General features: G+C 42.4%; 1 protein-coding gene across 1 annotated transcript in view; it reads right to left on the bottom strand.

Annotated features, from left to right (window-relative positions):
* ca10a (carbonic anhydrase Xa) overlaps nt 1-14,946 on the bottom strand; it is a 242,363-nt gene extending 227,417 nt beyond the window's left edge. The window contains exon 1 of the mRNA XM_035144864.2: nt 14,261-14,946. Within this exon, the coding sequence (XP_035000755.1) occupies nt 14,261-14,321 (61 nt within the window). The 5' untranslated portion in view covers nt 14,322-14,946. The remainder of the gene's footprint in view (nt 1-14,260) is intronic.
* Nucleotides 14,947-16,314: the final 1,368 nt, after the last annotated feature.

The raw sequence follows: 16,314 nt of genomic DNA, 5'->3' as shown, positions 1-16,314 counted from the left end.
ACTATCACAGAGAGAGACGGGACAGTGAAGCCTGGATAAACATTAGCTCTCGGTGTGTGACCCACCCGCTTACTGTAGAACACACTCCCTCTCCCTCTCTCTCTCTCTCTCTCCATCTCCCTCACACAAACACACACTATGCCTATTCCTGTTGCAGGACACACATCTGCACAGGATTATCAGATTAGCAGCTGGAGATTTGGCTTCCCTGACAGGGCCTGTGTGTGCTCGGGAGTGAATTGGGGCGCTTGGCTGGCGCTGATGTATCCAGCGGGCAGAGCTGCTTTTTGATTGGTTCCTACAAAAGCTAACTGTCCACCTGCAGTGCGATGCCTCCATCTCACCAGTGACTTGTCTTCCTTCCTCCTGTCCTTTCTCAGCCAGTCCCCCGTCACTGACTTACTCGTTTCCCCTCCTCCGACTGAGTCAATCTCTCACAAATACCCACATTCACACACTTACACACGTACACACACTCCCCATCCCATCTCCCTGTGGTAAATTACAGCTGGCGTGGAGGTCGTCTCACTCCAGCTGGCTGATAGACCTCAGATTCCTGAGCAGCAGATGTGATGAGCTGCGGCTGCTTGGGGACAGGCAAGGTGGTCACTCTCACACATACACATGGTCCTGTTCGCTAACACACACACACACACACACACATTGGTATGTGCTAAAGAAGTCTTCTAATCTGTTCCATTCATTCCTTGATCTCAACATTAACCCTAATCCGTAACATTAAAAGCAAGTTGTGAGTAAGGATGCTCATTGCATTAGAAAATTGTAATGACATTTCTCTATGTACACTTAACTCGTCTCTATTAACCAAACAGGAAATTAAAATCATGAATGGAGGCATAATCTGAGCGTTTGGTTGTATACTTTCTCCTTGTAAATCCTGATACTATATATTAATGAACAAAAAGGTTGTTTGTCATTGCCTTCCATAATTTTACATTGTATATAATATATATTATCCGCTTTGGTGAAGTTTAGGCAACAAAGAGTACTTAGATAAAGTCATTTTCAGGGAATGTGAAGCCAAATCATGGCTGGTGGCTGTCGACAGTATAGGTCATAAACCCTCCCTCCTCCATGTTAGTGGATGGGATATGGAACAAAGTAAAAATAGTCATAGTGCACTTTATTTATTATTTAATTTAGGTATTTGCTGCTGTCAAAATAGGGTGAAACATTAAGACAGCTGAGAATTACTCGCAATTGGTTAAGGTTGGCAGGATCTCAACACCGCGCCTCCATCCCCCAATCGCTACTGCACAGACTCAGGTACCAATTGATGTCATTGGTGCAAGATAAAAAAACAAAACAAGAAGCTCAAAGATGCACATGCTACAGACGGAGAAACTAAAGATTTGGGTGACGCTGCGGCTTTTGTTACGTTTATATATAGTCATCTAATCTGTTAATCTTAGAACATCTTGCCCTACTTGGTTCATGTTAGGGAGAACTGTCAAAAATGGTTAAAATAAAATTCAACATTGGCTTTTGGCAGGAGTCAGGCTGTAAACACTTCCGTCCGCCTCCCTGAGAGGCTCTGCTGCTCTGTAAACAGCATTTTGCACCTTTGCGCCCAGACGAGGACCCTCATTATTACCACGACTGCAGGTCAGCAAGATGTAAACAAAGACACATTTGTGAGTTTGTCCTTTTTTTCCGGGCGAGGACACTTTTCTTCTAATGGAGGAGCCGCCAGGGCTGGAGGCAGAGGGAGGGTTGCATATTAGCCATGCAGACACATTAACTGTGCACACAGACTAAATGTCAAGTGTTGTCATTTGACGGAAAAGTTGCTGAGACCTCTTTTCATGAGCAGCAGCCACCTGCATTTATTAATGTCAGCAAAGACGAGTGAGACGAGTGCTCGGTGGATAATCGTCTCGCATTTAAACCTGCATACATAGTGTATCACTAAGGTTGGTGGTAGTCAGTGTAGTTTATCTACTGAAAAGGTCAGAGTCTCTAATAGATTCTGAAAAACGTACGTAAAAGTTAGTAGGCCACATTTTTGTATTTCAGGTTGCGCTGGCTGGAGCTACGACTCAAAGCTAGCGATTTGACATCATTTTAAACAAGTAAAAAAATTATGATCGTCAACCATCTAAGATTTATACATGGAACTTATTTAACACCTGTAATTAGACATCCCATTGAGTTAGCTCTATCGCCTCTTTGTCAACTTATTTTCACAGAGTTACATTACTACTTTTACACATATGTTTTATGAATGCCCAGAGGAACAGTCCATTTGGTCACAAGTCACCAAATCCGACCCTTATTACGCCCTAAATGATAATTATCAGCTTCCTATGACTATGTTATAAAAAGAAATCTGGCTTTCGGACCAATGGCTGCCAAGACAATTCTGGCTATACCATGGAAACCACCACACGTACTGTCACTAAACCACTGGTGCTTCCTGATATCGGTTTCTTTAAACTCTTAAGTTCTGTGTTGCACCACGGGGCCAAAGGAAAGACCAAACAGTCTCGGTCAGAAGTTGAATTGGCAGAATGTGTGATCGCAAAGATTTCTATGTTAGGAATGGATGTGTCTGTGACAGCTTGTATACAACACCACTTGTTGTGTTTAGCGTAAATAGATATTGATATGTACGTAGTTTTCAATACTACTTGCTTATAGGTATATATAGACATATGCATGGTAAGAAATAATTCAGACCTGGGCTGTATCTGTATATAAAGTTGTCAGCACGAACAAATAAAAAGATTGTTTACAACAGTAAGTTATCAGTCACGCCTCAGCACCTTGAATCTACCTCTGTGTATGACAGGTGCATTATGAATACAAATTGCCTTTATAAATAAAATTGTCTTGCCTCATATCTTTAGCTACCTAAAAATGCAAAAGGATGGAATAAAAAATTGGATCATCAGATTCCAGATGATTTAGATTCCATATAGAATCGAATGCTTTTTACGTAGTTTGCTGTAGATTTGAGGACCAATAAATAATTATTTACATAACTCTAAAATGCTAATCAAAAGGGCAGCGGACCAGACAGCCATGCACAGGTGGGTGGGTAGAGATTAAAACAGAGGCTCACTGCAGAGGCTACTGCGGGTTTGCAATGCGAGATACATCCACTCAGAGCAGAGGAGGGAGTCATTGTAGGCGATCTCTGCTCAGCGGCATATGGACGGCTGCTGGGTACACGTGTTATTGTCACAAATACACCAAAGGCTCTACCCTGTGATTTCATCATCCCATTTAAATTCCTAAGCTTCCCAGAGGCCACGTTTTTTTCCCCCTCTGAAGGTAACGTGTGATTATCTGCGGCGGTCACAGTTGCTCTCACAATGCGCTTGAGCAGAGGAAGCAGAGCCGCTAATGGGCCCCTGTCCCTGGCAGCAATCAGGTGTTTATATTAGTTTGCCTCGGAGCCAACACTTGGCTTGCACAGCTTGTTTTGAACATTTCAAGTAATGCGTGAGGTGGGGACTTCATTACTGCCTTTGCAATTTCAATGCCACGTCTGCGGAGGAATTCAATATTGAATTTCATAAACTTTCCGCACTTCCATCAAACATGTTCTGCAAGGTGAAATTCCATTTTAGCGTCGGGCCCCGGAGGCCACAGAGGAAAGAGGAAGAAGGGAGAGAGAATGAGTTCAACAACTGAAAACATTGAAAACATTGTCTATCTAAAAACCCAGGTCCTAAACACATTGTCAGATTGGTAAAATAAACACACACACACCCGCACGCACACAAATAACTTATATAAAAGCAGCTGTGCTAAAGACTGCCGCAGCACTAAAGCTGACAGCACAAAAGTCTGCTTTAGTACACCGTTGTGAAATCTTAAGGTACAAAGGATAAATTGTTTACTCTCAGCAAGAGAACTGATCCACACTGTGGACAAAACTGCAATGTGTTTCAGAGCTGCATGATAAATCAGCAGCGGATGCAGTCATTATTTAAGAGGAACATATACAGTTAGCTTTCCTCTAGGGGCCATATGGAAAAATGAAGTCATTTTTACAACACGCGCAATCTTTTTAATATCATCTTTAAATGCACAACATGTTCTTTTCTGCCACTCAAAGTCAGAAACAGCAGCTGTGTTCAACATGGACTTGGTCTGACTGCGGCTGCCTTGATCCGCCGACCTGATCTGCCGGAGGCTGCAGGGATGGAGTATAAAAACACAGCCGTCAAGTCAGACACTTTTTACCTCTCGTAGCGTCAGTGAACGACAGTAGCGGCCGATCTCAAGTCTTTTCACAGCTCCACTAAATCACAGTTCTGTGCTCATGAAAGCATACAGGGTGATGGGATCGGGTATATAGGGGGAAAGACTAGTGCAATAATTGCCAGAGATGCGCTATTAGAGAGAAAATTCATATTATTTTACACCAACAAACTCCTGAAGTTAACAGTTTTTACAGCTGAAAATTTAAAACTATATTGTAACTGTCAGATGGAGATCAAACACATCCGATCATCTGTGGAGAGAATAAACAGCAGATAATGGATCTAAATTTCTTATAAAATAAAAATGAGTAAAAAACGTAAGTCATATCATGCAACGATGATTTCATGAAGTAGCGTAGCATCGTGGGACTTCTCCTCACTATTGCCGTCAGCGCAGTCAGCTTCTCCCTGCGGCCAAATTATCTGCAGAGCAGGTGATTAGCATTGGTAAAAATTCTGAATAAAGCAGTTGACGTTAAAAATCCCCCTGCGAGATGAGCTGCCACTTGGGTTTGCTCAGGTTTTTTTCTTTGACGACTTAAAATCCAGACATTCAGGAGGTTTTTGCCAGGAGCTGAATTATCTATCGAGGTTTCCTCCGAGTGATTAAACGTGTTAAAGATATTGAATAAAGCAGTTTCACTTTTAAAATAACAGTTTCTTCTGCGGTTTGGCAGACACCGGAAGTCTCTGCACGGTTGTGAGCTGAACTCTCACTGACTCAGATTGTTATATCCGATAACTTCTGATCCAAATGTCACACAACAAAAATACGTCGTCATTATACCTTTAACAGATAAAGCCCCATTGTTAGATGCACGTTAAAGGCTCACAATATGATATTTATGTGTTTTTATTTTTATTAATTCACTTTTTGCTACTTTTTAATGCTACTTTCTGATCTTTTGGGGCAAATCTCAAGTCGTTCATTCAGATTTCAGATTGTATTCAAATGCTAAATGTATGTGAACATTTACCTTTCAAAGCTATATTGACAGCACCTGATATTAAGGACCGAATTCCCACAATGTGAGTGTTGCTACCATCCCTGTCTCCAAACCAACCAATCAGAATATGAACAGCATTTTCCTAAAAGGCCAAAATGATTAATGTGGAAAAAATAAATCCTGTGGACGCTCTGAAATAACTGTGGTGGATTGTTTTGCTGAATTTTAAACCATAAGAGCGACGTGACATGAGTGAGGTTGCACACCATGACACTGACTGCCATCAAGAATTTAGTAGACCATGTCACAAAGTGTGACGTGCAGTGAACTTACGCAATCGTGACTTGTCCAGTCTGACTCCTCTTCTGTATCTGAAGTCCAGAGCTGTGCCAGTGTCACACAGACAAAACTTAGTTCTCTAATAAAAGCCAACAAACCCTGTAAAGCTGCATGTCCGTTTTTGGACTCTGTTGAATTTTAGCACATGCCATCACATTTTTCACAAAGGGAATGCAAGTGACCTTCACTTCTACTTCCCTTCGCTCAACAGAGATTTGTGTCAAAATGACTTGAGTCCTTGGGGGCTGAAGTCCTTGCAGTGTTTATTTATTTTTTATTTTTTTTGTTGCTCCAGATTTTTGTCACAGCAAAACTGGACGCTTGAAAGTTCAATAATTAATTCCAGTCATTAGGGAGCTCTCATGTCAAGAGAGCCAAGTCAAAGTCGAATCATCAGTCCTCAGTTTGGAGACATAGTCTGTGTGTCAAGCAAATAGACGATGAGTTCGAAAAAAATAGAAAATCTGACAGTGAAATGATGATGATTAGTCACAGTTGTCTTTGCTCAAATGCAACTTGATTGCTGATTGCTGTAAAGTCATTTACTTCAACGAACATGACGGGAAATATCTCAAAGGATACGACCGACGTTAATCTCCACCAACAGATTCTGCGTGTGAATATGCATGAACCAGTAAGCGAAGGGGCAAGATTTTGAGGGCCTGAAGCCGTCTGGTTTCCGTTTCTAGTTTGACCAATCACGTTTGAGCGAGCTCCGGTCGCCCGCAGGTAAAGAGTCCATGTGGAGAGCAAAAGAGATGGAACACATTTTTATTCTATCTTCTTTCATAAGCCGATAGCTGTTGATAAACATTCACCAAAATGTCATCTGGACCTAAAACACCTATAAAAAAGTATTGTTGTTGGTGCTTTGGGTGGAGAAATGTTCAAATCCCGTGGACCCATTGGACTGTAAAGAGAATGGAAGACGGCCTGGATTTCTGCTGTCTACACGAGATGCATCAAATATCGGCTGCTGTCCCCAGAAGCGTGTTTGTCGTCAGACGAGAGACGACGGGCTGACGTTACTAAATAACAATAATTCCTCCTGAACACAATGTTATGTTGAATTTTGTACTTTCTGTTATGGCAAGTGGTTGCACACATTTGTTTTAAATCGAAATCAAGATATACATTTTAAGTTTTTTTAAAGTTTGATTGTGCTTATTATATTTCAGTAATTTAAAATTCACCTCAAAATATAGGTATGGTTTATTTACACGTTAAAATATGTTAAAATGTGTAACAATTTTAACATTTACAGCGAGTCAGGATCTATTTTCTCAGTGTATAAAACTAACTACAGCACCAAATGTGGATTCATTCAGTTTCCCACTGTAGGAATGGGTCTTTCTATGAAATGAAACTACAGCCTATGTTAATGGAACTGTTTCAAACAACTGATAGATGACGAACGCACTGTTGGTTTTTAAGTTTTCATTGTATTTGTCGACAATAAAAATATTATAGAATGATACATTAAAACATTTTATGAAACTTCTCGAGCTGCTGTATGCACCCGAAGGTGTAAAGAATGGACAATGAACAGGCAGAGAGAGACACTGAAAGAAAAGAACGGATGTTTCTTGAAACATGTTAAGTATGTTAACACTACACACACATGTCCGTCTCAGCATATCTATTATTGTGCTGACTTTTTGGAGACTGTGTTTATCTTAAAGTTACAATCTGCTAAACCAAAAGGTGGATTTTTTCCTCTAGCAAGTCGGTTTATGTTTATGTTAATAAGTAACTTTTCCTCCATTTGTATTTTTCTGTTAAGGTAGAGAAAAAGACCTTTTCAGTGTTTTTATACCAATCTGTCACCGTGTGGGGATGGGACGATTTCTGCTGAGAACATGTTAATGCAAAGCTGCGGAGTGAAAAAGTGAAAAAGGCATTTGTGTGTCTGAACAGATGGAGAAAACTGTTTACTCGGCACACTGTGTCAAGTCCTGTTTGAAAATGGCTTTTTGAGCACTTCCGGGCAGAGGAAGCAAACAAATACTGCAGGAGAAAAAAGATAATGTAAGGAGGAGAGGTGGAAATCACTCCACTGAATGTCTGCTATAACCCAGCACTTTGACAATATATTCTTGCTCTGGCCTTTTGCCATAAAAGAAATAAACTCTATAAGAGCACACACACAACAAGTCTTTATAGATCTCGCCACAACTGGAGTCCACAAATCAATACGCTCTTTTTTTTCTCTGGAATATCTGAAACAGCCAGGCTCTTCTGTGGATCTGGTTGGTCTGATTTTTCTGATCTTTGATTTGGTCATTAGAGCAAAAATCCAGCCTAAAGGCAGCGTAATTACTTCTATAGTGGTAGATAGTTTAGTCAATACAAGTGGGCATTAAAGATATATCTCCCCAAACTACAAACCATGGAGGCTCTTATACTGAAGAGGCTCAGACTAGGTCTAAATTCACTGCTGATAAATTAGGCTGATTATTATACTTATACGCTGATTATAATTCATTTTGAAAAGCATTATTTGATCTGGATTGTGGTTACATCAAAACCTAATCACCGACCAGGACTCTCATTGGCCCTGGCCCCTGAAAGTCCCAGACCCACTCTGTGTCAGTTGGTCCATGGTGAATAAATTAAAGGTTCAGTGTGTAGGATTTAGTGACATCTAGTGGTGAAGTTGCATAAATAGTTCATAAAGACACCCAAACCTCCAGTTAGGACCTTTACTTGGCCTTGTGTCAGACAACATGGGGACACTGGTGACTGTATGCTGGCCATCCATGATCCACTCTAATGTCTCCATAGGTTGGACAGGGAGGGTAGCTGTCCTTTGGCGGACGCTACATGTATTGGTTATTTATGCCTACAGACAGAGTTGATGTCTGTGCTGGAGTTGGGCAAGCGTCTCTCCTAAGAAAGAGTCTTTGCAGCTTGTGTAGGAAGTCCTGGCACACAGTCAGCCATGCTGGGGTGAAGTGGTTCTTCAGCCGTAAATATCTAGAGGTGCTCAGGATATCACAGTAACCTGTAGGCCAATATTTTGTTTTTGCTGCCATGGAAGACAAATACATTTCTTGGTCATTTTGGATGATATCTCTCCAAATTGTCCTTGAAGGTTTTTAATACTGGGCTCTTGGAAGGTACGCAGTATAAGAGGCCCTAAATGCTGATAAATAACAAATGGAAAACACAGGTAATAGCTCACTGATCAACTAACCAGCTTAAAATTGAAATCACATCATGATCTTGTAAAATCATTGTTCCTGCCTTCACAAACCTGCTGCTAAATTGAGTGTATGACTTATTTCCCCCAGATGCAGCCACAACACACACACACAAACACACACACACACACACACACACGCATCACAAACAAACACGTTTCTTTAAGTGTGCAATGAGCCAGATGTTGAAGTGATAATTGTCAGTACCATCTTAATGAGTTCAATTCAATTTTATTAGTAAAGCACCAGATTGCAACACACATTAGCTCGAGGCACTTTACATAGTGAGGTCAACACCCTACAACAACAGTTCCCACAATGAACAAACACTTGAGAAAAAACACATCTCCCTTTTAAGAAGAAGAAACCTCAAACAGAACCAGACTCAAGTGGTCAAGCAGCAGTCCCTTTATAAAATCAATCAATTAAATACACTAGATCCGGATTTTTATTAGGATCTGCACCACATTACACACACTTCTAGGTATCAGACCACTAAACTTGCCTAATTTTTATTTTTTATCAAGATCCATGAAGTATTCTCTGAGAAATTTGTGAAACTGTTGAAAAAAGCCCTGTATCACAACGTTCAAGAAAGTGAAAAAGAAATTCCTGGATCCGGAGCCACACTAGAATGTCTTCCCTCACCCAGACCAGGTGTTTTAGTGTAATCCTGACAGACAAACACACAAATGCAGATGGCAACATAACCTCCTTGGCAGAGGTAATGAATAATAAACAAGAATAATAAAATCACATTGATTCGTAATGATGTGTTCATTTGTGGCCAAATTACTACTATCGTATAGTATTTTGTTCCGTGTGTGGCTGATAAATAGAAGAATTATCAAAAACTAAATTTTGGGTGTTGCTAAACTTTACACGCTCTGTATTGTTCCCTCACCCTCCCTGGGTCTTAATCTCTTTTTGAGCTCATTTTAGGAAATAGGTTTTACATGGTGCAAATGCTAAACTAAAGTTGTGTGTTTGAAACTACAAAAAGCTAATTTTCTGAGTCTGTAGGTGAAAAAAGAATATGTGTGATTGTTGTGAAGTGACACTGTGTGCAATTTCCAATTTTCACATTGACTGTGATCCTTACGTACAGAGGGCCAATAGGGTCCCAAGATTGAATTCTTTCCCCTGCATGGACACCATAGTGGGTTAGTCCGGCCCTGCATTATATCCATACCAGTGCTGTATATTTATCATCTATATACATACTGCCTCTGTTGACTAACTACAGGCATATAAAACCATCAGCATGCATAAGACATGAGGCCTCCTCCATCATGCTATCGTTGGATTGGACTTCCGGATCATCTGCGAGAATAAGCAGTGTTTGTCTTAAGGAAAATAAACAATCCAGCAAATTACAGGCCAGTGATCAAATGAATATGACATAAATGATACAGGCTTTATGGATTTCTGTGGAGACTGAGGAGGAGGTTTAACTTCAAACGGTGCTATATGTAGCCCGTGTAACATCAAAGCACCATTGTCAAATAACCACGAAACCAGGGTTTATAATTAGCAGTCCATAATGAAATTACACCATAGTCAAGACGATTACTCCGCTCCCCTTCTGGAAGAGTCGTGAGAAAAGCTGTGTCGTCCTTTACTAACTTCCTGTTCTGACTCTTATTAATCATGTAAGAAAACAGGGGATTAAACACACTTTTGCGCCAATATTTAGAATAAAAAAGAAATATAGGGGAGGAAATAAAACTCCAGATGGAGTTGTCACCGCTGTGTGTTAGCGTCAGTATTGATTGGCCGCCCCTCTGCCCCAGTACATAAGTGGATTTTGTTTGCAAGCATTGAAATAACTGCTTTAAAAAAAAAAATGAAATAAAATTCCAGCTGCAACATTTGAGTCCAGAAGTATCGCCCCGGTTACTCTGGATAACCCACAGACCTCACTCTGAACAATTCGACCATATAATAGAAAGGGAATAGTAATACATAAAAACTAAAATTAAAGAAAAAAAAAAGAGGCATGCTCTCTTGTCTCTAATGAGCCTAAAGCTTTGGGACATGTTAAGCATGTCATTTGCATACTCAGCTCCAACTGGGCAGTTTTTTTTTTTTTCTCAAGTTGCCACAATACTGGAGCAATGCAAAGTAGTTCAATTCCCCGGTGATGGAAGTCCTGGTAGCTCATTAGAGCAGCTAGGCTGAACATTTTGATATTAACAATGGATCAAATGGTTATGTGTTCCACAACTTCACTGTGGAGGTTCAGTCTCACCAATCCAGTCACAGCAGGGAGCCGGCTTCAGTTTTTTGAAGAAACTGTATATAATGGCTCCATGACTATGTATTAATATATTAATGTGGCAAAAGAATTCCCCCTGTTTTCTGAAGAAGAGCACTGTTGTAAAAAAGGGCCCCACCCCTGAGTCAATGGGAGGTGCAGAGAACAAGGACAGGGCCCGTGCTGGTGCCCTGAAGACAGCAGCGAGATGGTTATCGTAGTTTGGCTCCGATTGTCTCACTTATCAACACACTAACCTCTGTAAACAGATTTTTGCATGTGAATGTGCTGAATCTGTAGATGAGGGTAAAATCCTTCTAGTCTGACCAATCACGACCGAGCTAGCTTTGGCTGTCCGCAGGTCAACAGTCTGTGTGGAGATCAGCAAAAGAGGCGGAACAGGATAACGGAAATGCATCTATTAGACCATTTGCTTTTCAAAATAATTGCTTTAGCCAAAATGTCATCATGGACTTAAAACAACTAAAAGAACATGTTGCTGTTTGTGTTTTGCGTGTGGGAATGCTCAGCTCGTGTGAAAATAGAAACTGTTGGACTATAAACATCTTGGCCCGGATATAAGCTATCGACATATGAAGCCCCAAAATATTGTCCAGGGCCCCCACAGGCTACTTCATCGAGAGAAAATTGCTCGGATTGTCAACACACAGCGGTTGTTGCAACAGCACTGGCTGTGACACACATCACATAAAGCCCTTCAAGGTACTTACAAGGTTTTACTGTTGCTCCTGATATTTTTGCTCCTTCTCAAGAGTCATCATTCGGTCACAGTCAGAACACATAGACATGACAGATATCTGTGTAGCCCGATAGTGATTTGCACTCTTCAGTGATACTTGTCTGTTGTGACTAAAGGTCTATAGCAGCTTAGAAATCAAAGAAGAAAACTCTATGTATCGACTTCTGTCTGCTTCAAATTAATGACTGCAGCTTGTTCTCTTTTCAAATGACTTAATGGCGCCGTCACAGCGTCCACAGAGTGTCTGTCTCTGTCCTCTTCCCTGTCACTGGGCCGATGGCAAACTTCGCCTCTTGATTACATCACAGATTAAAGTCTTGGCACGAAGTAAATGCTCATGTTCACAATCCAGGATCAGCTGTGCAAGATATACCAGTCTCTGCCTCTGAAGTCCGGTGTGGTCCCATTATCCCAGCGGTGGAGGGAAATAGTAAGAAGTAAAAGTACGATGAAATACACGAAAATCACCACATTAACTTCTCTACCATAGTAAAAGTAAGCCAGTACTAAGTAGTAGTACGTACGTAAATGTACTTTGTTGCATCACACCACTGCATTAACCTCTATAAACATGTATTTAATGATAACAATTGACTGATAAATCAGTGTTATTCAATCAGATATTGGTTAGAAAAGATAAATACGTTAGTGATGTGAAAATACTCTCACTTTCACAAACCCAAGGAAAATCAAAAGGAATATTTTAATTGACAATACATTTGAAACAAAACGGTGTTTAAATATGTGAACCAATGATTCCAAGTCAAAATGGATGAGAAATCCTAAAATCGACACATCTACACATCTACACATCCCTACAAAGCCAGAGGAACTAAGTAAGTACTCCCCACGAAAGAGCAAAGTGACCCCCATCCATCTATTAGCTGGCAGGGGGGCTGGAGCCAATCCCAGCTGACATTGGGCAAGAGACTGGGTACACCCTGGACAGGTCACCAGTCTATCACGGGGCCGCCATACAGAGGCAGACAACCATTTACTCACACTCTCAGGATTGAGAGCCTCTGGACAGTGGGAGGAAAGTGGAGCGAGGTGCCCGGGCAGGTATACAGACAGAACAGGCACACGTATCCAGCAGGTTCAAACCCTGGAGCTTCTGGCTCTGAGGCAACAGTAGCAACCATCTCTCATCTGCCCATGTCCAACTTGACATTTATTTATGAAATACAATCTACTTCAATCAGAGGCAGTCATTTCAATTGTTTATTCTCGTTGGTTTAAACCAATAAATGTTTAATGTCCATCAAAATGGAGGTTAGGTCTAAAAGGATTAGAGGGAAACAAGGGGGATGAACTGTATGTAGATAAATGGTGTTGTCTAATTGCCACAGTGGCTCTTTCTGGTTGTGGCATGTGTGTTGTGACCTGTTTGGGCTGTTATTTATTTTATAATGCTAAAAAAAAAAAGACAAATTAAAACATTCTTAAACCAATCAAAAATAGAGGGCTTGGCTTGGCGAATGACGTAGTTCTGCTGAGAACCTGCAGGCCAAGGTAAAAAGAAAGAGATCCTGGTGTCTGTCATTCTGTTCGATGATAAAATGCCATATCTGCAACTTGTGCCCAGAATACAGCTTTTACCTGCTTTAGGCGTGTCCATATTTGAAAAGAAAAAAACACAATTATGAATATGTGCCTATAGATCTTTAAAATTCCCTGAACAAATTTGCACAACTGGCGTCAAAAAGATGCCAAATTGTGAGAGTGATAATATTTGATGTTTTCAGGAGGCTGTTTTTAGGTTAACAGGTCATTTAAAACGTAATTTTTAAACACACCAGTCCAAAGCCCTGGGAACTAACAGTGTCAAGTCGGTGCCGTTAAAGAGTCACGCATCCACCAGACCGCTGTAAAGTGAGGACACGTATAAATTGCCCCATTCTGAAGTGGCTGCTGTTCTCGGACGCATCTCCCCGCACGGCGCGCACAGGCAGAGCCGTGAGAGGAGCGTGACCCGCACCGCTGCGTCCGCTCCTCGCACCGAGCGGAGCCGCGCGCTCACCGGTGCGCACAGCTGCTTTGTTTAATATTAACTCCGGCTGACCTGCCTCTGGAGCCCGACGCACTCCACGGTGAGGTAAAGCACACATGAGAAGGGGGGGGGGGGTAAAAACAATCCGTACTGTTCATTCGCATTGAAAGAGCCCACCCATGTCATTCGTGCGTCAGAAGCCTGCGCATCCAAGTCCTGGAGGCTACAACAGTGGCTGTCTTGGGTCACACACACACACACACACACACACACACACACACGCACTGAGAGATCTTTAAGTGGACTCACTACGGATTAAAACATCAGGAATATATTAACACTCCTTTAGTCATTATCTCCCTCCACCTGCCACAGTGCGTCCCGACAAGCACTCCTCGTGGATTAGTGCTTTTTTTTAACTCTCCCCAGCCAAACCCCCGGGTTTTTAAAAGCTTAAAGACCATTTATCCGTGTTTATTCCAAGGCACCTGCCCCCCCCCCCAAAAAAAAACGACGCCCATAAACTCACCTGATATGCAGACAATGAAATTGGCTTGAAGAATGAGCAGTATTTCCCAGATTATATCCATCCTCTATTTTCATTCCACGTACATTACGCACAAATTAGGGGGGAAAAATGGTGGAAGGGGAGAGAAAAAAAAGAGACGAAACGGAGCTTTATCAGTTACAGATGTCCTGTCCTCCCAGGCTGGATCCCGCTGAACACCTTCCACCAGGTATTTTCCACACCAGACTCATAGCAGGTGCTCAGGGCCTGAGGAATAAATCTTCCACGTCCCCCACCAGTGTGCGTGTGTAACTATTCCAGAGATGGTTTTTTTTTTTAAAAACTCCGGGCAAAAAAAAGCAGCGAGCCACCACACCGATCCTGCCGTCAGTTCACTGCGTTATTCCTGCGCGCGCCCTAGAATCCATCCAGTCCGTCGCCGTGTTCACAGAGCGGACATCCCGTCCTCAGCACAGAGAGTCACACATGGCCGTGTTAGTGAGATCTGTGTGTGTGTGTGTGGAGAGAGAGTGAGAGTGAGAGAGCAGAGAGAGAGAGAGTGGGGGGGCGTGGGTTAACGAGGTGGGACAGCCGCTGGATGAGACTGACACCTGGAGACGCCTCACAACTCAGAAAACTCGCATCGCCAGGTGGCGAACCTCCGATCGACACTTCTCCCAGTCACTGCAGGGAACCAGCGTCAAGTGGGACGGGATACCAGCATTACGCTTCCCGGTGTGAACTGTCACAATAAGAGCTTTGGTTTACTGACCTGGAGAGGAGGGGGCAGATAAAACAGAACAATTACAAATCAGTTTCGGATGAGTTTTTACGTTTTCAAATGTATGCTTTGGATATTTGTTTCTGTTTGTGTGTAAATGATGTGACCAAAGGACGAGAGCAGATGAATGAAGGACGTTTAAAGATACTCAAAGTCTGAAATTACTGCATCCAGCTTATAATGTCATAAAAGTGGGTGTAAATGATCCACCCAGTATTACACCCAATTTATCCACGATCATGGTTTACCACTTGCTCTACACATGATTACAATATACTATATTATCATATAAACCGTCTTAAGGGATGTTTTTTTCGCTCAGAACACGTGTGCATTCGGCGCGTAGTCTTTCTCATTGGGGCTTTTATTTTCTGCACTGTTTCCGGTCACGGTCTGGGACGCTGCCGTGCGCTTTTACGCAGGGTTGCCTCTCCCTCCCTCTCTCTCTCCCTCTCTCTCCATCCCACATACCCCTAGGTACAACTAAAAACACCCTTTCTTCCTAAACCGCGGACTTTCCCTTGCGAACATGGGACTGGCCGTGGAAGGTAAAACACACTCACAGCGACTGAAGACAAAAACCCCTGCAAAGAGAAAACGGCTCGAAAACTCCGAGCCGCGCGGCTTTGACGCACCATGAAATCATGTGCTGTAGAACGAGGCTGTGCCGAGAAGTAAAAGTAGAGAGTAGAGGAAGATACAAGCAATCTGATAGCAATCTGCTGGATGTCCCAAAAGTAATGAAAGGTGAATTATTAGGATAATGAGGAACTGAACTCCCTATACCGGCGCGAGGGGCGGTGCGTGCCTCCCAGATGCGCAGTGATTCGATCCTGACAGTGGACGTCCCGCTCCAGCGTGGCACCGAGCGGCGCCACCCGGCTCTGCGGCTCCAAGCACGATCGGGGATTCACCAGGAGCGACGCGCGCACAGACAAGGCGGGGGGGGGGCACAGGTGGATGTAAAAAAAAAATTAAAAAAAACGCGCGCTGACGCCAGGGAGGGAATGGCGCATGATTAGAGTTGGAAAAAAATGGTTTGCGTTGAATGGAGCGGCGGCGCCGAGACGCGAGATGAAGTGTAATTCAGTTTGAGCCTCGGAGGAGAGACAGTGGCGTCAGGGAAATATCTCCTGAGTGGAGAGAATCACTGCGAGCATCTGGAATCGACTCCTGCCTAAAGATTTGTGTGTGCGTGTGTGCTTGATTGTGTCTTTTCGAATCAAGCACACGCACACACACACGCACACACACACTTAATTAAGCCTATCGGAATGACTGGTCTACCAATGAC

This window comes from Hippoglossus stenolepis, chromosome 21 (genome assembly GCF_022539355.2).
Source record: "Hippoglossus stenolepis isolate QCI-W04-F060 chromosome 21, HSTE1.2, whole genome shotgun sequence".
NCBI classification, from domain to species: domain Eukaryota; kingdom Metazoa; phylum Chordata; class Actinopteri; order Pleuronectiformes; family Pleuronectidae; genus Hippoglossus; species Hippoglossus stenolepis.
The sequence above is the reverse complement of the archived record's forward strand: the minus strand, read 5'-3'. Positions and strand labels throughout refer to the sequence as shown.